Source organism: Spea bombifrons, chromosome 1, assembly GCF_027358695.1.
Source record: "Spea bombifrons isolate aSpeBom1 chromosome 1, aSpeBom1.2.pri, whole genome shotgun sequence".
Classification (NCBI taxonomy): Eukaryota; Metazoa; Chordata; class Amphibia; order Anura; family Pelobatidae; genus Spea; species Spea bombifrons.
Genome location: NC_071087.1, coordinates 14,166,770 through 14,189,439, shown reverse-complemented (window position 1 = coordinate 14,189,439; position 22,670 = coordinate 14,166,770). Strand labels below are relative to the sequence as shown.

The following is a 22,670-nucleotide window of genomic DNA, read 5'->3' as shown; positions in this document are numbered from 1 at the left end:
TTAAAAGGCAATGAGTGTAATCATTTTAGTAATATTGGTTAAACAAGGGGTTAATTCACAGAATATATATTAGCTCTGAAGTTCTGTCTGTTCTCCTTAACCCCTTCCTACAAAGGCTGCCAATCCCACCACAACTTTCCGACATTCTGACCCCGGTCTATGTAAACGTATTAAACTGAGAAAACCAAATGCTGGAACACCTACAATCACCCTTACTAATAATACCATGATATAGCAATAATCTGAAGGGCTTCATCTATAGCTGCCGACATTCTCGAGCAGTCCTGTCAACGACATTTATGTCTGTGGCTTAGAATTTATTGAGTCAAAATCTGGTGAGAAAAGGGTTGACGGGGTATTCTTTAGGCTTAACACCCTATGATCTCACATGGCCACCTACAAACGGCTGGAAATCTTAGTGATAGATTTATAAATATTCTTTTATTTTAATTCCCAGAGACACTAGAAATACGAGCGTTGTGTCGCTTATAACCCATTGTGTTACCCCAACCAATATACCCGTTGCACAACGGCATTTCCTCGTACATTTTAGTTGCAATTTGAAAGATGTTAACGGAAAGGGACATTCTGTTGTTAATATGAGGTGTGTGGATACGTTATCGTTAAAGTGTTAAAAATGTTTAAAATTAAAAAATAAGCAAAATAAAACAGTGGTCTGGAACGTGTTCTCTCACGTCTCTGAATATTAATTTACGGAGCGCGTTGTTTATTTCATGAGCTACCATCGATAAAAGGGGGCTAAAAATGCCCCACGGGGTCTAATTATATTTACGAAATCAATGGTTTTTTTGTTGTTGGCCACAGAGGAGCGAAGCGTGAATACTCACTCATCCAGAGCTTGGAGCATGTTCTCAGGCTCTTCAAAAGCCAGGAAGTCGATCATCATGTCCATCGCTATGAAATCTTCGTTGACATTATCACGCGCGTTAATCTGTGATTCGTCCAATCTTTGCTCGCCATTAATTTTCTGGAAATTCCCCTGAATTTACAGAATAAAAATATTATTGTAGAAAATAAAGGGTAGTTGATATATTTGCTTAAGATGCGCAGCCGCTGGGTATCTGTCATTATAATGAAATTCTTCCTGAATCTGCAAAAATGACTCGGTGGGTCAGCATGAAACAGAAATTATAATGCACCCCGCAGAAAAAAAACAAAGCAAGCCTAGCGAGGCTCATATTATTTGCCATATATACGAGTATTTTCAAAATAAATTATCTAGGAATGGGTCTTTTTCGCTGCTTTAATTGCATAAAATTAGATACATCCGGCATGTTATGGGTGGGATCTATCGGCATGACTTAAAATTCATAAAAAAGGCCATAAATTTCCAATGTAGCCAATATAAGGCCCTATCGGAATGATGCTGGAATCCGGTCATTATTTCCTTTAACTAATTCAATTTACTAATCTTTCTGGGTCCGGGGAAAATAGCAGATCACGTTTAAAGGACTGATTAGACGATTTACTCACCAAAAACTTCCATTTCAGTCGTTTTGTATAGTAAAGTATAAGAAGAACGCAGGACGTCACAAGGAACGACGCTACAAACGCAACCACAAACCCAACTCCATGCATGCCATGATCCGGTAACACCTACGGGGAGAATAACGTTGTGTTATTATACTAAATGCATTTATATGGGCTGGAGTTATGAGTCTGGGGCAGGTACCTATATATTGAAATAAATGATAATAGCCACCCATACAGGAGATCTGGAGAACGCGAGGAAGACCATTCATAGTTTCAGCAGAATCATCACGGCAAAGCACCATAATTCCATATTATTTTATTTAAAATACATCTTTCCCACCAGGAACGCTTTCAAAGGCGCTGAAAAAGGTCATCTGTTCACAGCTAGAGATGTAACCAATTCCAAAAAGTTGAAAACGGAAATATTCTATTTCGGCTATCCTATTATCCAGAGAATTTCTTTTTATTTCCACATTCACAGACAAGGAGAACATGGTCATCTACCTCCTGGCCTGTTCCAGCTACAGATCACAATTTCTGAACGTAAAAACATTTATTTTAAAGAAAAAGTCACTTCAGTCTTTATTTTGAACATCTGTCGTATTGATTACCTTTACATTTTGTTTTGCGGTTATTATAAAGTTAGCCACATAGCTAACAGACGCCGGCACCTATTTCGGAAGAGAAAAGGTTATTAGAACAGAAATAATAAACCAAACACAATCTAAACACAGAGTTCAAGAATTTTAACTTCTACCTCAACCTGAGAATAAAAAGCTTATTATTAACTTATATCTGCTGCTCGCGGTTAATATTCAACTACGTAGTCCTGTTGGGTATGAAACTCAGCAAAGGATAAACCGTGCTTCGCCTGTGAGATCATATAACAGGAAGGCTTTCGCCGGGATTCATTTTAGATCACGTTGGAGGATAACAATGTCAGTGTGTGAGCCAAAATACGAGCGCCGCTAGCAAGCTTTACCTGCGATGAGTTCAGGAACGTTAGGTGAGCGGGTAATGAAAGTTTCAGGCCGTCTTTGACATTCTTCATGTTCAGCGACGCGGTGTAGTTTACAAGGAAAAAGTCTCCAGCTGTAATAAAACAAGATTCAGAAAGAAGCCTTTTCCTATATCAGTTTTCTGTATTCTACACTTATATTATATATTATATATTATGTCGTTATTATTATAATACTCTGGAGTCCCTGATCTAGCTGCTTGTTTTGCCACACATACTCTTATATCTGGTACGTAAGGATTTAGGGCCATGGTCTACTGCCTCTCTCATAACTGCATTAGATGGACAAATGGTACAGGCGATGGACAATCTAAGCTGTCGGAGGCAGATGTCTTCACTGCCTCCTACTAGACAACCTGAGATGGGCTTGTAAGAAAAGCCAAGCCCCTTGTGACTTTGAGGTCTACTCACTAAAGGGTGAGTTGGTCAGAAGAGTTGAAATTCAGCCCTTATACATTCTGCAGGACCATCCTCAATAAACTTCTGCTGTCGGAATATCTTGGTTGGTACTGTATCATGTATAGTTAAATCAGTGAGAGGTATTCCAAGTCTCAGCCATTCTACCTAAAAAAGCCTGCCACTGTTGGACATTCATAATAAAAAGTTAACTGAGAGAGTTAAAACCACAATTCTCCTGCCAACTCTCTCTTTAGTGAATAGGTCTCTCGGGGTCTACTCTAACTATATCCTTATGCCTAATGTTCCTGGATGAATCTATTGCAGACATTAATGTAATAATAAGAGAGATAATAAGGAGATACCTCGCAACATAAGTAAGATTAACATGTTAGGGTTTTAAATAAACAGTTTGGCTACACACATGCTAAATGGTCCATGTTGGGGCTGAAAAAGATTTCCCAGTGAAGACTGATGTCTATGTATATGAATGGCACACTCGTGTTATTAGAGATCTGCCTACGGGTTCTAAAGGTTCCACCTATTCACCTGAATGCCTTACTTTTACAACGAATTGCAGAATTAGAAACAATTGTCCTAATATTGTTCATTGCCCACCCCCAAAATTAATGCCCTAATCACGTCAAACGGATCTGTAAGTGGACCATATTTCCCCCATAGGTCTGCGTTTGGACTTAATGCTTCAATGCGTGACTATGGGCAAAGCTTTTCGGGGCAACTGCCCCGGTTTCAAATTAAAGTACTATTTTACTCAAAGGCTGGCAGATGACTTTCCATCAAAAGGTAGCTGAGTGCTCCCATATTATGCACAAATGGTAAAAAAAAAGCTAGATTTCTGAAATCTAAATGTAATCTGTTACACCATTACATAAAGCATTGGGCTCATTTTAACAGTAATACATATTCTTATGTGATGTAGACGGCTACCGGCAAATCTTTGACCTGTACAGTGCCACGGCGGCTGTGAATATAGTCCTATTGAAGAATAAACTACAGTGATTACAAGTGTAGACGGGAAGTGCTGTGCCGTTCTCCAAAATCGCTGGCTCTGTGAATTCCCTGAAATAGATTCATGTACTGAAAACATTTTGTGTGACTTATGCGAAAATACATAGAGCTGAGCACAAACACAGCTCCACAAGCCCTTCAAGCTTCCAATCACCATATTACCCGCCGCTGAACCACAGCGGCGGGAAAACCTCCACGACGCATCAAGGAATGATTTTTCACCTTTTAGAAATTCTTTGTGGTACGTCTGCGTTCCATCAGAGGAGTTGCCGCTGTTAGAAGTGACATCTCTAACAACGAGGCCGGTAGTGTTATCCTGGAGAACGAGATTAGATATGTTTGCTGGGGGAGATGACACATCTGTGCTGTGGGTGAGCAGGGTGATGGATGCGATCTGAAGGTCTCCTTGGTTTTCTACCTGAAGCAAACCAATAGAATAGAATACATTATATCTTCTGATGATGATGATATGGTGCTACATTCTAATGCACAGTCATTAATTGGTCTTCTTCTTAATCAGAGAGTCTTTAGATTAGTATTCTTCATTGTTTTGTGTATGAGGTCCACTAGTGAGGGGCGGCTGACTGAGGGGAAACCGTCTACAGGGCTGGTCCAGTTTCTATAAACCAAACCAGCATGACCTTGGAAGCAACATGCCTTTTGAGTTCCCTATGACACTGGAGCAGCCCACACTGCGTGGCAAGTACTCAACAACGTAATGCAACACAATGTTACATGATCTCGTACTACTAGTGAGACAGTTCAGGACACATGCAAGTAGGAGGGGAGGCAGGTTTCTAAAATGTAAGCTGATACATAGGAACACCATTCTCGTCCTACATCAGTGCCTGACCTCACAAATGCTCTACTGGATGAATGGGCAAAAATTCCCCAAAAACGCTCCAAGAACTTGTGGAAAGCCTTCCCAGAAGAGTGGAATAGCTAGAAAGGGAGGCCAACTTCATATTAATGTCTATGTATTTAGAATGCAATGACATAGGAGTCCATGTCGGTGTAATGGTCAGATGTCCCAATACTTTTGTCCATATAGTTTGTGTATGTATATATGCTTCCCTTTGCGCATTCCGCTCGGTATTATCACACACACACACACACACACACTATACCTTTCTACTGACCATGCGCACAGCCCTTTTTAGAGCAGCTTTTATATACTTTCCAGGTCTTGTGACATCATGTTATGTGACTCGGGCGAGAGCCCCCCTCATTTAAATGCCCCAGAAAAATGCATGGTAGTAAGACCAGCCCTTTAGACCATTGCAATAACTTAATAAGTAAACTATAAAATCTATGTTATCGACAGGACAATTCACGGCTAAATATATTTTCTTGTATATGAAGGGTAACCTTGAGGGTGAAGTGCAGGTTAATATTTTTTATAAGACAACCATAATAAATTCTTACATTTACTTTAAAAAAAAAAAAAAAAAAAAAAGACCAGTCATATTTCACCGAGATGTTGGATCCCGCTGACCAACCTCTTTACAATTTGCAAGAAATAAATCTGAAATAAACGTCACATCTGTTCCCATTACTCTCTTTCAAGCGGCAGCACAAAGAGTGAAAGCTGGCCCAAAACGGGCTGAAACTCAAAGCAGTCATCATTTGTGGAGAAAGGAGCTTTGTTGTAGATAAAGGTGCTTGCCTGTCCCAATGTTGTCTGACAGCCGATAGATGGATGGGTCTTCTGGGCAAATCCCAAGAGTTGACAGATATCAGCATCAAAAACAAGAAAGTATAGCTCGCAGTTCTAATTAAAGGTGCTGTTCCACCTACTCTGCAAGATTTGACACCTCTATAGCTAGATGCGGCATTAGAAAACCAAGTCCTAGAGTCCTAGAATGTCTAAGGCCTTCAAAAAAAAACTATTTATTAATTAAGTCAAATTTTGCCTCATTCAATTGTTCTTTTGCCAGGAACACCTAATTGTCTGGCAAACACAAAAGCAGGTTATTGCTATGGAAACTGAAAAGGCTTCTTAAAGGATTTTGTGTTGCTTTTATATACTAAAACCTTCAACAGAGAGAGAGAGAAGACCGTAAATAAGGTTTATTTTAGTAGAGGCTACATGCAATGTGTTGCCTAAGTGGAACAGCATCTTTAAGGAAAGGTAGAACTTCAATTAGCTGGCATCGTATGTTTGCGATGTTGTATTGTAGGCAGGTATTGTGAGACGGAGGGCAAGCAGCTTGAAAGAGAATACGGGAGACTGTCTCCTGCCGTCTCGTTCCAGCGAAATAATAACGTGTTTATAACGTAAAGTCTAAAATGATCCGGCAGAAACAAACAGATTTGCATAATGATTACTTCGTCAGTACAAGGTGTTTAGATTCATCAAGAGTAACAAGTGAAGAAGATAAATTAACACTGAAATGTAAGCAAAATTGTCACGGCTTAGAAATAGACCGCAGGGTTTGCTAAATCGAGGAGAAGGTTTCTCCAGCATGAGAGCTACAACGGTAAATTCGCTATTACGTTTTCATTTATAAACTTGTGAAATTGTTTCGGTTGGTTAAGTGTTTTATTAAATGAAAAAAAAAATTATAGCAAAATGGAAGTCTGATCCATTCTAAGTAGTAGAAAAAAACAAAAAGGGATTTTGTCGGCCATATTGGTAGGTCAAAAATATATTATTGGAAAATATAAGGAAAATAAAGTAAATACAGTAAATGGGACTGAAGACGAAGTATTATAAGAAACATTTTTTGCAATTATTTCAATAAATAAAAATGTAAGAAGTTTATAAAATCTATAAATTTAGTACAAAACAGGGATGAAACTTAAACATGAAATGTTGACCCTGGATGAGTTTTGGCTTACTTGAGCCAATCATACTTACAGACGCACACTTTTGGAATATGACGCCATTCACTGGCTCTGTAGCATCTTGGCGCTATGGGAAGCAAAATGAAAGTTTTAATTTATTTTAATAAATATGTTTGTAAGCCTTTAGACAGCCCCATGCATTCCAACCAACAAGAATGGATATTATAGTACTTACTACTTACTAAGATACTTACATTAAGTACTTAGCATTCAATAGCTAAAGACAGAGCTGCTTTTAGGAGAAGCTGCAGCTCTGGAGCACTCTCCATTTTGGCTGCGTGAAGCAACCAATGATTGTCAGGAAAGCGCTTCCACTGAACTGTTTTCTTGCATGAACATGGGTTTCTCTTGAAATATCTGGAAACTTTCTAAATGAGCTGACCCTGAGAATATTGAAATATTAACCCTTTCACAGCGTATCTATGTAGTGACTCCCCAAATGTGTTAACCAAATGGCTCTAATACCGGTCCTCATGAAAACCTTGATTTGTCAGCACTTAATTGGGTCACCCGCGCTCAAGCAGGGATTTCAACCATAATATACTGATAGCAAAAGCACCAATTGGGAGCTTTGTATATGATTACAGCAGCGTAGAACAGGACGCAGTCAGCTCCAGACTGTGTGACCCTAAGAATCTGCCCCTGTACCCCGAGACCCAGAAATTGGGGCAAAAGCCTTGAGACTCAAGGTCAAACCTTGAGAATCCCCAGCCATGCTCATGAGACCCCATGGAAGCTGGCGGCAAGTACAGGTGATGTGTGCGGCCAAAGCCACATACATTCTACAGAACCCCTCCATGCACTTGAAATGGGGGACCACTCAGATATCATATATGTATCAAATGTAGGGCTGCAACAACTAATCGATAAAATCGATAATAATCGATAATGAAATTCGTTGGCAACGAATTTCATTATCGATTAGTTGAATCGATTATTATCGATTATAAAATGAGGGTTTTTTCAGAGCAAACGCTCTGAAAAATCCCCCTCATTATATAATCCGTTTAGTCTGACTCACCGTCTCACAGCAGCAGCTCCTACTTACTCCCCCTCCCTGTAATCACTGTGACAACTGGCCCCGCCCCTTCCTTCTCCAGGCCAGAACCACATGGCTGTGACACTCATCTAACTGTAAGTATATGTGTGTATATATATATATATATATATATATATATATATATATATATATATATATATATATAGTGTGTGTGTGTGTGTGTGTGTGTGTGTGTGTGTGTGTATATATATATATATATATATATATATATATATGTGTATATATGTATGTAATATATATATATATATATATATATTTGGGCTACTGAAAGTTAGGGGAGGTGGGGGTTAATTTAGGGGCAGTTATGGTTAGTGGGGTGTTTAGGGTTAATTTAGGGGCAGTTATGGTTAATTGGGTGTTTAGGGTTAATTTAGGGGCAGTTATGTTAATAGAGTGTTTAGGGTTAATTTAGGAGCAGCTGTGGTTAATGGGGTGTTTGGGGTTAATTTGAGGCAGTTGTGGTTAATGGTGTGTTTAGGGTTAATTTAGGGGATGCTGTGGTTGATGGGGTCTTTAGGGTTAATTTAGGGGATGCTGTGGTTAAGGGGGTGTTAAGGGTTAATTTAGGGGCAGTTATGGTTAATGGGGAGTTTAGGGTTAATTTAGGGGAATCTAAATCCTGGGGGCAGTGAAGTGACATATCTGGGGGTATAAGGCATATACAGTATATAAGGCATATGTGGGGAGGGCAGTGTGGCATGTCTGGGGAGGACGGAGTGGTGTATCAGGCATATCTGGGGGTAGAGTGGCATATCTGGGGGTAGAGAAGTGGCATGTCTGGGAGGCAGGGTGGCATGTCTGGGGAGGATGGAGTGGGGTATCAGGGGATATAAGGCGTATCAGGCACAGTGGCAGATGTGGGAGGCAGCGTGGCATATGTGGGAGGCATTGTGGAGTGGCAGATGTGGGAGGCAGCATGGCGTGGCATATGTGGGGAGGGCAGGGTGGCATGTCTGGGGAGGATGGAGTGGTGTTTCAGGGGGTATAAGGCGTATCAAGCACAGTGGCATGTGGGGGGTAGAGTGGAGTGGCAGATGTGGGAGGCAGCGTGGAGTGGCAGATGTGGGAGGCAGCGTGGAGTGGCATATGTGGGAGGCAGCGTGGAGTGGCATATGTGGGAGGCAGCGTGGAGTGGCAGATGTGGGAGGCAGCGTGGTGTGGCAGATGTGGGAGGCAGCGTGGTGTGGCAGATGTGGGAGGCAGCGTGGTGTGGCAGATGTGGGAGGCAGCGTGGAGTGGCATATGTGGGAGGCAGCGTGGTGTGGTATATGTGGGAGGCAGCGTGGAGTGCTGTGGTAGGCAGCGTGGCATATGTGGGGGGGCAGCATGGCATGTCTGGGAGGCAGCGTAGCAAGCCTGGGCTCAAATGTGCATATATTGGGGGGCTGGTTGGGAAATAAAGACAAGAAATGTATTATCAAAGTTTTTTTATTCTGCTGTTTGTATTTAACATCATTTGTTTAGTAAATTATTTTAAATAAATGGAAAAATTTACATTCATTTTTTTTATCCGATTAATCGATTAATCGAAAAAATAATCGGCCAACTAATCGATTATTAAAATAATCGTTAGTTGCAGCCCTAATCAAATGTATCATATATGTATGTATGCTAAACCTCTGTTCTATACAGATATAACAAACAGGACTGCCACAAGAATCTATGAAATGGTTTTCAGTATCTGACATGTTACAATCAGCTTTACCAATACCAGCCTTGTGGCTTTGGTATGTAAATGTAACGATAAGAGAGAATATTACTATAGAAATGAGATTATCTAAACAGGCCTCAGAATGTTTTTTCCTTTTTTTCAGTTTTACACATGCTGTGCCATAAAGATGTCACCGGGGCCTTGTTAGAGATAATAGAATTTGTGGTTTAACAATAGCCGGGGTGCAATAGCGTAGCTTCCTCTGGATTTCAACTAAACTATTTTTTTCAACTGAATTCTCTAAGCACAAAAGGCAAAAAAAAGACAAAATAAAAAGTAGCAGATTACTGCTCACTGACCCTATACACAAAACCATCAGGCAGTTCTCCAGCTGCCATTAGGCTCTGCCACCATTAGGATGGACATGGACAGGCCAGAAAATATAATTGTAATAGGATCTGAATTTTACGATGTGTTTTAATGAAAGATCAAAATTAAAGTGATTCTCTTCATCACCTAGACATCATCTAGTATTTTTCTACTTGATCATTAAATCACAATGATGTATACATTGTTGTAGGTCGGTTTTTGGCAAAAAAAAAAAAAAAACATGTTTTATTTCATTTTGTTTCAATAAATCTGTAGACCCGGAGGCAGTCATTGTCAGCCATGTGATATTTTGGATCACTAGTCAAGTACCACACTGAATTGATTCTTTATGGCAATGCTAATGAAGTCCTTGAAAAGATATTCTAAGGTCAGTGTCTGCCTGGATAATAAACTGTGAAGACGTGAAGCAAAACCTGCATTAATTATTGCTGCCTGGTCCAGAGCTTTCCCGGAATAAAGTTATGTTGGCTGTTTCCCCTAACATAAAGTTTAGGCTGCGGTAGGGGATGGAATTAATTTTTTTTTTAAAGCGTGTTGGAGACCACTTTGCGTGTACCCCTGTGCAGTTTTACGCACCCAAACTTGAAGCAGGCATTTTTTAGTTATTAGGCAATGAGTCAAAATTGTAAGTTAGAGAGTTTCAGTAACACAGACCTGGGATTTGTTTGATGAAGCCGCCCGTTTAAAGAGAGCCCTCTTCACCCATGAGGACAGCCCAGCAATTATGGAATGACTCCACGAGCTGCCTGCAGCCGCCGAGGTGAGGAAGGCTTCTGCTTCCATTGTTGGTTTCAGCCCTGAATCTGAAATAAAAAGAGATATTATCATTAAAATGATACTGACCAAGCAAGAGAACTGGGTGCAGCTAGGGATGGGATGATACGCACACATATACTGCATATGTACCTCTACTATTTAGCCGTTAACGTACTTTCCGGTTGTAAGTCTAAAACAAGTTAGAAGCCAGCTTGATTTCAAATGATCCATTAAAGGTCTATAAAAGAAAAATGCTACAGTAGAAAGTGTTTAGGAGACATTGCTCCCAGCTCCAGAGGGTTGCCTTCTATTCAGACCCCAGATCCGCAGGCACCGCCGCACAGTCGATTAATCGCAGCAACATGGCTTTCCTGGAAGCCTCACGAGCGACGCTATCCAGAAAAAGGTTTGCCGAACCACCCAATTGGCACAAAATCACCTCATGTTTGGGGCACGTGTGGTTTAGATTTTTTGGTTTTTGTTTGGAACACGTTGAAAATGCCACAGCGAAGGTGGGTCCCCAAAGAAAATAATAAGAAAATAATGTAATAAATGCAATAAAACCATTATTGCATTTTAAAAAAATAAACAAAGGGTTAAGAAGACGGTCTCAAAAGAAAGCCCTATATGTCCTTAACAGAACACTTTATTAGCCCCAATCCTGCACATCTTTTGCTTACATACATGTGTATATATGTGAGTGAGTAGCAGAGTGTAAGTGTGCGTATGAGTGAGTGATAGAGTGTAAGTGTGCGTATGAGTGAGTGATAGTGTAAGTGTGCGTATGAGTGAGTAGCAGAGTGTAAGTGTGCGTATGAGTGAGTAGCAGAGTGTAAGTGTGCGTATGAGTGAGTGGTACAGTATAAGTGTGTGTATAAGTGAGTGGCTAACACACTAGTTTGGACCCCCCCAACATGGTTGTCACATTCAAGCCTTTTCTTTTTCTCTTTCATTAAAATCCTACGTTTGGAGCGTCGTATTATAATCGAGCATTGGTACATATGAATACTCATCAAGCATTGAAATAGGGTTTGGGTAGACTAAAAATAGAGCCTCATGGTGTGCCATGGTATAGACGCTGTTAAAAGGGGGGCTTTGTATGGAGAATGAAAATCCAGAGCCGAGTGGTCCTCTGTTCTACGAGTGCAGTCTAGTAATCGAGTATCTGACAGCCACATAGTGTGATTACCCTTCAACATTATTAGAAATGCCTGTCTTTATTTTCATTCAACACAGAACACAGAAAACAGCTTACAGACCCTTCAATTATATTTAACAAAAACCGCTGGTGAGAAATCATTAAAGTTCCGCTTTGTTTCGAGGGTTCCTATGGCGCATTATTGTTGCAGCTCAACGGAAAAAAAGTCAGAATCATTCAGCAAACTTAAAAAAAGAGATCACGAAATGACTGTTTTTATTCTAGGAGAGTCTGTTATTACGGCTTTGACAACAGCGTGCGCTACCAATGCGGGTCGACCCTTACCATACACACACGCATACACATACACACCCTGTTAAACAAAGCATGTCTCTAAGACGCTCGCAAAGCCTGTTTAAGACTTCAAACAAGCCTCAGTAACCACATCCGAGTGTTTAGGAGCAACTAATCCAACAGCTAATTAAACGTAACCTGGTGTCTACTGGTTATTGATCACCTGATCCTTGTAAATATTGACATTCCTGGTTTTCTCATTTATAGTTTACTCCTTAACTCAAGAGCAAGCAAATGGATTAAGAAGAACAAGAACCAAAGCGCAGAATAATGAACTGCTATGACATACGTCTCTAAACCACTCTATTTATACCGGATCAGAGTAAACCAAGGTAACACGAATAACTATCTGACACTGAATGAGTTAAACACACCGTATCCACATGGCTGTAGTAAGGATTTGTATGAACTGAGGATTATACAGAGAAGGTGTTCTACTGAAGTCTATAACTCATTGCTATTGAATGCCAAGGCAATTTTTGCAATGATGCAAAAGACAATTTTGCATCATTGATATATTTTCTGGGAATCCTCAATTGTCATGTGACACAAAAGCAGGAACTGATAGGTTTGTAGATTGAGCTAGTAGACGAGTAGGTCAACTTGCGAACATCACTGACCCAAATGAGATAAGCAGAAAAGCAGACACCTGGGTAGGAGTGATGGGTAGGAGTAATGGCATGAGGTCCAGGAAAGGAGTGATCATAACGGTCCAGAGGTTAGAAGGCAGGCAGCAGACGGCATAGTATACCAGCCAGGGCTCAGTAGGCAGGCGGCAGACAGGATAACAATAAACAGGCCAATGGTCCGGGAGAGAGGAGCAAAGTCAGGAACAATCCCCTGCACCTTTATGACAACAGATGCTGTGCATGAGGGCGAGCAGCCAACAACCTCACCAATAACCCCGTAATGGATCGTCCCCCGGCTCAGCAATCTGGCGAGGCATGTGCTGCCATATTATGGTTGGCAAACACAGGCCGCCAACCAGGTACAAGCAGAGGCGCTAGAGCCTGCAGAGAGAGGAGGCAGTGGGCAATCACAGAGGGGAATCCCAACGGGACTGGAACGGGCCGCGATAGTCCCAATTAAATCCTGACAGAATGCTCTTAAAATTGTGTTCAAAGTGATTAAACATGCAGAGGAAAGAATAAAATGACAGAATCGCTAAGGTTTAAACTTATATTTGCGAAATCTGGACAAGGAACTAGGGAGTGAAATTCAGAGTTTGCTGTAACTTGGCTACATGAAAAATGGAACCCCAGCGGCCACTGCTCTAAATTTACTAAACAAGCAGAAAAACAACAATCACAGATTTACACGGCAGGAGAGCCACTAACATCATAAATTATTGAAGAACATATGAGACATATGAGCAAGAATGACCTTATAGTGACACGAACAGGTAATATGTGGTCAATTCCCCTCCACATCCATCCTCCATTTACATTCCAGCAAGTTCAACCATTCAAACTACACTCACTATCGCGTATTCCTGTGGTAATTACGATCTGGGGTCCTGCTAATTCACCTTTTACTAATACCTCCTAGATAGACGCATGTGACGCTGTCAGGATGCAACTGGTTTATATGATTCCAGAAATGGCAATGTTGACCAGTTTATAAAAAAAAAATACAAAAATAAAAAAATTGATTTTTATTATTCACGGTATATTAAAGAAATCCAATTTTCTCTTCTTCACTTTCATTCATTTAGAAACTGGAGTATTAAAGGGACAGTTTAATGTTCCTGAAGCATATTAAAGTATTTTGTGAGAACCTCAAAACAAAAAAAGCTTGAAGCTGCAGCCTTACAGCTGCCTTCCTTCTCCTTAATCCAACGAAGCTGCCAATCAGTGTCAGGGACGCACATGCATGGTCACATGTTTAATATGGACTTAATGAACACCATTCAGTGAATTACTTTTAGTATTTTTAGGTAAAAACTACCACTACGGAACAGTCTTGTGAATATTTCTAGGAAGTCAGGATTGATATCTTATCGTATACTTTTTATGACCTTTTTCCATTTATTCATCTCAATCCATTTTCATTATTTTAAGAAGGAAAAAAAAAGTACCATACCATTCTCGTGAAATACATTTCTCTTTTCAGTTTTCCAGGATCCAGGGGAAGAGTCCTAGAGACAATACAAAAAATATAATAAAAATCTCAAAGGGATCCCCATCACATGTGGTAACTGTAAATGTCGATTAGCCATGGGCTTTTAATAGCTTACGGTAATATATGCAGAGGGTTATTTCCTAAAGTAACTAAAATAGCATAAATTGCAAAGTATTTTCTAAATAAAATATGCTGGGATAGAAAAAAGTATTAAATTGACAGGAAGAACCAAAACCGTCATATATATGCTTTTGCCCTCTTTTTTACTTTAACAGACAGCTTATAGAATGAGGGGCAGCATCGTCTTTGGGCAGCACTAAAAAGGCCACTTTACTATGGAGAAAAGGCATCTCGGCGGGGTTATCATTTTTAGACTTGTGCTTTTGGATTCATACGAATATTGATTTTAACAAAATGTACTAATTTCGTTAGTTTATGTGAATGTCCAAAAATGGGGAAGGGGGCCCAACGAAACAAACGAAAGCTCCGATTTTCATTTTCATTTTGTTTTCTTTTTTCACTCACTTTCTGTCATGCTCTTTCATTCTCTCTCAATGTCACCCTACCTTCTTCTTCATGTTCTCTGCTTCTTCTTTCTTCTCTGTTGATCTTCTGCTTTACCCTGACTTATGGTGCACCACGGGAGAGGTTGTCCCTGTGGTGCACATCGAGGATCCTCGCCGATGTGGAAGTGCTCCAGGGGCCCAGGGTAGCGCAGCGGATCACTGGAGATCCCAGCCATCGTATGTACTTTAATTTTTGCTTGCATAGATGGATTCATCAGAGTCCCCACTATCTTCTCTCGTTCCATGCCGCAGATACTTGATGCAAGGGAGACGCATCAAATAAAAAGATGGCCCTCCACTCGTGAGCAGAAAGGGCTCCTACTGATTTCAATCGGAGTGCTTTCCTGCCAAGTAATCTTCAATGGTTGGGCTGTGCCGGGCAATAGACGTAACTCTTTAAGCAAAGCCTTTTTTTTCTATTAATTTTTTTTTTTTACAGTCAGGGCAGTTAAGATGTGTGCTGCACCGCCAAGTGAAGTGGTTTTGGTGGACTCCACCAATACTGAAATGTATCGAGAATGTATCGAAATTATCGAGCCTGCTGGAAGCCTCATCTTTTTTGGACTTACCCTCAGAACCCCGGTTACAAGAGATGGCTCTGGGTTTCTAGGGGCCCAAAGTAAATAGAATTTAAAGGCCACATCTCAACAACTGGCTTTATCTGGCCATAAAATAAAGAAGGTGAAATGTTACAGGGTTGCCTTTACAAAATATATCGACATCCCATAAATATATCCACCCTCGGCGGCAAATTGTCGGGATGCATTGACACCACTAAGTCGGGGCTCTATTGGAAGCGGTTCATCAAAACTTACAATTAATATAAACTGTGGTATTTAAATAATTTTAAGGCTAAAAGTCTGGTTGATAGATTTCGCAGTTTAGGTCAGAAAAGCTGCATTGTAATTACTGCAGATAAAAATCTCAAAACGCATATTAATACTGCAATTGTCAGACGCTCACATTTACCGAAAAATAATAACATTGTAAATCCCGAAGCTAGAGTAATTTCCTCTAAATCACAAAACTAATTTCACAAGATAACACTTGCACTGAATATTAAATGGGAAATGACAATATGCAGGTTGGACATATGCTGCTTAGGATGGTTTTAGAATTATCCTTTCGGGCCGGACAGATTAACTTTAGACCAACTGGTGAGCTAATAATTTACAGCTTACGGGAGAGTTGGAGTTTATATACATTTATGAGAGTTGGGTTTCTATACATTATTTTCTTGGAGATCAAGCACTATTATTTATACTCTTTTTCTCAGCACTGGAAAAGCAGAATATTACTGAACGGATCCGCATAAGCCTCAGCGCCATTTAGGCAGGGATCCCATTTGTTTTTTTCCCAAGGAATCATGGCTGGTCTGACAGGACTAGATTGGATTTAATTACTTAAAGTCTTCTGTTTACGGATACTCATAGAGGTATTATTCTGGGCACTGGGGTAACTACCCCTTTTCCGGTCTCCCGGTGCCTTTTCAAAATTGTTTAGAAAGGGTCCTTTCAACCTGGACCGCGCGTTTTGGGGTCACGTGACATCACAAGACCCTGCGGTTCTGTATTGAACTACCAGCCATCGGCTATTGTTTTTCAGCAATAAGTACTTTTTAAAAGTATCGATTCAATAATTGGAAAAAGCAAGCAGGGTGCTGGGTTGTATAGTGAGTGGCATTACTGGCAGGGAGGTGGTTCTGCCTCTTTACAGATCTCTGGTCAGGCCTCACCTAGAGTATTGCGTACAGCTCTAGAGACCCCATCTACAGAAAGATATTGAGATATCTGAGAGAGTTCAGAGGAGAACTACAAAAATGGTAAGTGGTTGGCAGGATAATATTTAATATTCATAGCTTGGAGGAAAGAAGAGAGAAGGGGATGTGATAGAAATGTTTAAATGCTTAAAGGGATTTAATAAAGTACAAGAGAGAAGTTTATTCCAAAGGAGGAGAAAGGTTAGAACAAGATATCGCAGTGGGATATAAATCTCTCCGGAATCTAAGACAAGACCATGGGCTGATTAAGAGGAACAATAGGCAGACTGGATTCTTTTCTGTTGCCAAATTCTAGGTTGAGTATCTACTGACCACTCATAGGGATGAGTTTGGTTGAAGGCACTGATGCAGTCTCTGGAGTTCAAGGAGTCGGGTTAGGTTAGAATTCTAAATTATTACATGCGTTTCCCTGACCATAGTCCTGTCATGCTGAAATATGTCTGTTGTCCTGGAGTTTGACAACGGCGCGGCTGTTACACCGGTGCATTCCTGTATGGTATTTCAGTAAACTGGTTTACCGCGCACTCCAGAAGTGAGTGCGCATTTTCTTTTTGAAGCGTTGCTATGTGATTATGTGTTTTAAACAATCATTGACTGCTTATGTGTGAGCAAACATACCTGATTTTTACTCATTTAGATCTATGTAATAAGGTATGGCCTATGTGCTAAGAAAAGCGAAGGGCTCGAGGTACCACTGCCTGTTACTTGACTATGATTCCCATCATCCTCAACCAATCAGAAGCAAAAAAAACTTGTGTGAACAGGCCCATTCTAAAATGTTGCTTCTATCCAAATTGTTACGTGATGCACTGCTTGTTATGTCCTGTTTACGGATTGTACAGCACCACTGAATATGATGGCGCTATATAAATAAATTAATAAAATGAATACAAATACGTTAAGCAGTTCAGAGCATAGAAAACATGGAAACGTGGTTTTGGCTGGCGGAGAGCCTGATGATATTAGCATAGACAACGGTTGGATATTTTTATGCTCACGCACTGTGTGGCCGGTATATCCAGCCAGCGGCTTCACGCTACAGCGTGTGCCACCAGCCTACCAGGGCTTTTGCCCAGTGTGCCAGATGGGCCCGTCTCTTACAACCCCAAAAACGAAAAAGTCTCCAAGCGTACCCTGACTCTGCATACTGTCCATACGAACCTGGTGTCCATTCCAAGGCCTCGGCGCGGCTGTTTATTATCTTTTAAATGCATTCATCACAGTAACTATTAACGTCCCGGGGGGAAGAACAACCAAAATGTCTCCCATATTTATATCGCGGGACATTAATTACAAACAAGATTCTAGAATCTTTATTATTTTTATTCATTACCATATTATTCTTTGGCGTTTTTATCATTTTATTTCACTTGCATCTCTGAATTTTGCCAGTTTCTACATGGATTTATGTCGAGCTGGAGGTTCTTTCTATTCTTCATTATTTGCGTTCCCTTTAAATTAGGTCTTTCTCCCCCTTGCAAACGTGTCGCGTGATTCCCCCCATATGCACGTGGCTCTCTCTGCGGCCCCCAGCTCCTTAGATTGTAGAAGAAACGTTAGGCAGAGAACATCCCCTGCTTTCCAAAGTGTACGTATGATGCACCGACGAGTTCCAGGGGGTATCGAGACACCTTTCGCCCATTCACAGAAAGTGCCCCCATTCCCAAAAAGCGCTCCCATTGATTTTAACAGGCAGTCTTTCCTGCCACTGATTGGCTGCAAGAAAACCAATGAGCACGCAGTGCGCTGCAGCTTCTCCTAAAGGCATCCGTCCGAAATCCATCTTATTTCTTTACTTTACATGAAGGGCCCGTGGGAATTAACATGGTGGTCTGTGGCATGACAAGGCCCTTGGCCATGAGTTTTTGGCTTCAAAAGGTCTGATGGCAACACTTCCCTGCCCGCAATATTAATAATTAATTTAATAACAATTAGCAACCAGTCCTCACCTGAATTAGCTCAGCGCTGTTATCTCGGTGACTCTTCTTGTTCTGATGTGAAGGCACAGATCCGTACACACAGCGTAGCCAAAGTCCACCATCTTCTGTGGGTTCATCACCATGAAACACCTGTAACTTTGGTCTAAAGTCATCCATACTCATCAGGGGTGAGCGGCACCTCACTGAGTGTGATGGTTCCACAGTGTGAGTGCTGGCACTGAAGAAGAGCACCAGGTGTATGGTGAGGGACACTGATGGTCCATGTAGACATGGTCTCCTGTGCCAAAGCAGAGGAGCTGGCATCCAATATCTCATATTGCCAGAAGCCATAGATCAGACCCCAAGGGAGAGGTCATAGTTCGATCCAGGGGGCAGGGGTCATAGTTAGACTAGCTAACGGGCAGGGTCACCGCGGTCCATCGCCCCCGTTTTACGTCCCCCCGTTTGCATGTGCTTCAGATCAGATCCTGGTTTCTGATGCTCCTGGTGAAGATTCAGGACAGAGCAGGGGACTCGGAACTTTTCTCACATAGTAGTAGGGAGGAGAGTGGACTTCCAGGATAGGAAGGAGAGGGGGAAGGCACAGCAGCAACAAAAAAAAGAGGACTTTTAGGAATGTGATCCCACCTCTAGGAGTGCAGCTGGAGCTCAGATTGGTGACTTCCCCCGGTAACCCGACCCTTCCCCTCCCAGCCTGGTCTGTGCATCATGGGATATGTAGTGATCGCTGGGCGCAGAACTTCCATCGGAACTTTACTGTTGCTGCAGACGTTCTATTGTCACCCGGCGGATACAATGTATCCCCCCGGGGCAATCAGGCTAAATGCCGCCTGCGCCCGGCCAGCGGAGCACACTGAGGACTAATACCCGGCCCAGCAGACTCTTTGCCCTCCTGCCTGTTTGCCCCCCCCGGTCATGGGCAGCCCTGGGTGCCAGTCTGATATCGTGCTGCAGTACCCCGTGGAGTCTCTCCAGTTACACCCGGGGCTGCTGGCCACTGCCGTGATCGTGGGCATCGTGATCGGGATCCTAGCCGCGGGTCTAATCAGTGTCTATGCGCTGCTGCCTCTGCTCTCCAGAAAGGTAAAGCGCCAGCATATACCGCAGCGCTGTATGGCTGAGCTATATAGTTTGCAGACATTTGGGGTGATCAGATTTTATACTGGAATGTGGTGATCATCTAATTCCCTAAAGTAAGAAATGTTTATAGATATAGACCAGCTGACATATATTTATTTATTGATGACGTTATTAAATAGCAGAAATGTAACAGTAAATAGAAAGTTACTTTCATGTAAATGTTAAGTTAATTACATTTATTTCAGATGTCTAAAGGGACAAAGAAATGTTTTCTCACTTTGATGATCAGTTTTTAATAATTAAAAAAAAAACTATTTTATAAAATTTTATTTCGAAAAAGTAAAATCTGAATTTATCAAATGTAAGGTTCTGCATTTGGGACAAGGAGCTCTGCCTTTAATCTGTGTCCTGCAAACTAATCAGAGAGACTTTCTGTATCCTCTCTGCTTATATAAAAGTTTTTTTTTTTTTAAAAAACTACTTAAAAGTGGTTGATTTTCAGAATGTATTTATTTTATAAGAATTTTAGTGAGATATCCTTATTGTTTACATCTTCTTTGGAATTGCGTCACTGGGGAAAGGGGTTATCTGACAAAGCACAGGAGAGAAGTACATTTCAAAGGAGAAATGTTAGAACATGATGTCATAATCTAAAAGGCTTAGATGTAATGTAAGAAAGTGTTACTTTACTGAGAGGAGGGGGTAGATAAATGGGACAGCCTCCCATCAGAAGTGGTAGAGGCTAATGTAGTGAAGGAATTTAATTAACTTGGGCCGCTGGGGATGCCATACTGGTCCCGGAAGAGTCAGATAACTTTAGTTTATATCCGTTGTGTATGATGTCAGGGAAAAAAGCAATCGTTTTTTATATACAAAGGGTCCAAAAGTCTGAGATCACCACCATCAACAGGTTTTATTTGATTATTTATTAAACAGTAGTAGAATATTGTAATCAGCTGATGCTTAGTATTCACAAACACATTATTTACACCTAAATAAATCAGTTTTGGGTCTCTTTGTAAAATCTTTATGTGGAATTGCCGTTTATATGAATGTCCTCTTTAGATTTAGCTAGGGTTAGATATGAGTTGTGAGTGAAGTGTTTTACCAGTTATTATTACCGGTATTATTATTATTATTGATTGTTTTATATAGCACCATCATATTCTGTAGCGCTGTACATTTGACATCTGTACGGTCCTGCTAGTGCTTCTTTTAGTGCTCCTGCAAGCACTCCTGTTAGGGCCTTTAAAGAAGGTCATCAATTGAAATACCTTTTCTAATCATGTGGAAGTAGCTTAGTGAAGCAATTTGAGGGCAAGTTCTTCTCCTGAGTGCTCAAAACCTTTTTCAGTAGCACTCTATTCTGCAGAGGCATGCCATCCCTTCTTGCATAAAGCTGTGTGGAAGAGGATTCATTTTCCAGCAGCACACTGATCCTAAACACACATTGAGGTTGCGCCGGGCTTATCAGAAGCCCAAGGAAGAGCAAGGATTGATAATTTGCATGGCTTTTCTACAACGATCACCAGTCCTCAACAGGCTTGGACTGAACATCTGGTATACTGAGCTAATGCCCGGTGGGCCATTGGCCATCAGCACCCCATACTTACCCAATACGCTGCTCCAGTGGCAGATCAGGTGCTGTAGTGTGCGGCCGGCAGCTAGATGCCCAAAAATCCCAACGTGTGGCTGCTCATATCCAGCATTTGGCCACACTTACATCCTCGGGTGGCCGCTGGGGCCACCTCATCATCGCCAGTATCTGGGAAAAGGCAAAATGCACTGCAACATCTCTAGACATTCTGTGATTCTCTAAAGGAGCGCTGAAATAATGTGGTTGTAAATAGGCACAAGCTCATAGAATCAATTGCAGACAGTGTTCTGCAAATGGTGGTCAGACCAAAATACTGAGTATTTGAGATCGTCAACAAACATATTTTCCTTTATTTTTTAAGTTCAAATCATGTTTTTGTTTGAGGAATTATTTTTTCAGCAGTGCTGGACACTTCTGTTTCCTAGTGCTTGGAAAGGTGGCAGTTAAGCTGGAGGCCAAGCTGTGGAACTCACTTTACAGAAACCATAGAGATGTACTGCCAGTGTCCATAAAGCAATTCTATGATGTTTTCCTATCATACAATTTGTCGGCTATTAGAATTGAAGATGTAGTTTAAAACCTGAGATAAGAGCCACGACTGGGGCAGCAGATATGTCCTCCTGATGCGAGTGCAGCTCAGAAGGAGTATTGTTTGATCTCCCTGTGTGCGGTGATAATGCCACATCTCCTGATGAGTATAGAACAGAATGTCAGAGTTTCCCTCACATTCAGTGACAATGATAATTCAGAATGTCACGGTTTATTGTGCTGCGGGGAGTAATGGAAACCCGCTCTGTCTTTTAGCACATGACAGCATTCTGTTTAAAACTCCTTTTGAAATGCTTCGTAACCAGGGATACAGATGCTTCCAACATGTTGCTGAAGTGTTAGCAAAACTAAGTGGGCAATGAGGAACCCTCTCCCGGGGCCACTTCCTGTCACTTTCCTGAGCGATGAGAGCGTAGCGGTACCTCCACAATCATTCACTTCCTAACGGCTTTGCTTGGTTACCTTTGTTGTCTTGTCTTTCTCTCTATGACAGTGAAGTTACTAATGAGCTATCTTGCCAAACAGGTGCTGTCAACAAAGGTGCTACCCTATTAGCCAAATATTTGGTGCATATTTTTGACGTTTTTGATGTTTTGTTGTAATTACTACTGTTAACTATTGCAGTTCAGAGAGAGAAATTGTGTGTCTATATATTCCTCCCCTTACAAAAAATTACTGCAGTTTTTCTGAAGTAATACTGCAGTTTTTTGGACATGAAAAAACTGCAATACTGCACTATTACTGCACATTTACTGCAGTTTTACTGCATTTGTACTTCACTGTACTGCAGTTTTACTGCACATTTACTGCACTTTTTTTTTATATTGCAAACCTACAGTTGTACTTCAATATACTGCAGCTTTATTGCATTTGTACTTCCTTACAAAAATAACTGCAGTAAAAC

General features: G+C 41.1%; 2 protein-coding genes across 3 annotated transcripts in view; one reads left to right on the top strand and one right to left on the bottom strand.

Moving 5' to 3' along the window:
• EVC2 (EvC ciliary complex subunit 2) overlaps positions 1 to 18,905 on the bottom strand; it is a 41,828-nt gene extending 22,923 nt beyond the window's left edge. For both annotated transcript variants that reach the window (XM_053458268.1, XM_053458269.1), the window contains exons 1-9: positions 18,550 to 18,905; positions 14,216 to 14,270; positions 10,540 to 10,688; positions 6,798 to 6,851; positions 4,160 to 4,355; positions 2,477 to 2,586; positions 2,106 to 2,165; positions 1,495 to 1,617; positions 849 to 1,000 (exon numbers count right to left, since the gene is read on the bottom strand). In XM_053458268.1, the coding sequence (XP_053314243.1) occupies positions 849 to 1,000; positions 1,495 to 1,617; positions 2,106 to 2,165; positions 2,477 to 2,586; positions 4,160 to 4,355; positions 6,798 to 6,851; positions 10,540 to 10,688; positions 14,216 to 14,270; positions 18,550 to 18,870 (1,220 nt within the window). In that variant the 5' untranslated portion in view covers positions 18,871 to 18,905. The remainder of the gene's footprint in view (positions 1 to 848; positions 1,001 to 1,494; positions 1,618 to 2,105; positions 2,166 to 2,476; positions 2,587 to 4,159; positions 4,356 to 6,797; positions 6,852 to 10,539; positions 10,689 to 14,215; positions 14,271 to 18,549) is intronic.
• Positions 18,906 to 19,194: 289 nt separating this feature from the next.
• The window catches only part of EVC (EvC ciliary complex subunit 1), a 42,082-nt gene continuing 38,606 nt past the window's right edge, over positions 19,195 to 22,670 (top strand). Inside the window, exon 1 of the mRNA XM_053458267.1 lies at positions 19,195 to 19,623. Within this exon, the coding sequence (XP_053314242.1) occupies positions 19,456 to 19,623 (168 nt within the window). The 5' untranslated portion in view covers positions 19,195 to 19,455. The remainder of the gene's footprint in view (positions 19,624 to 22,670) is intronic.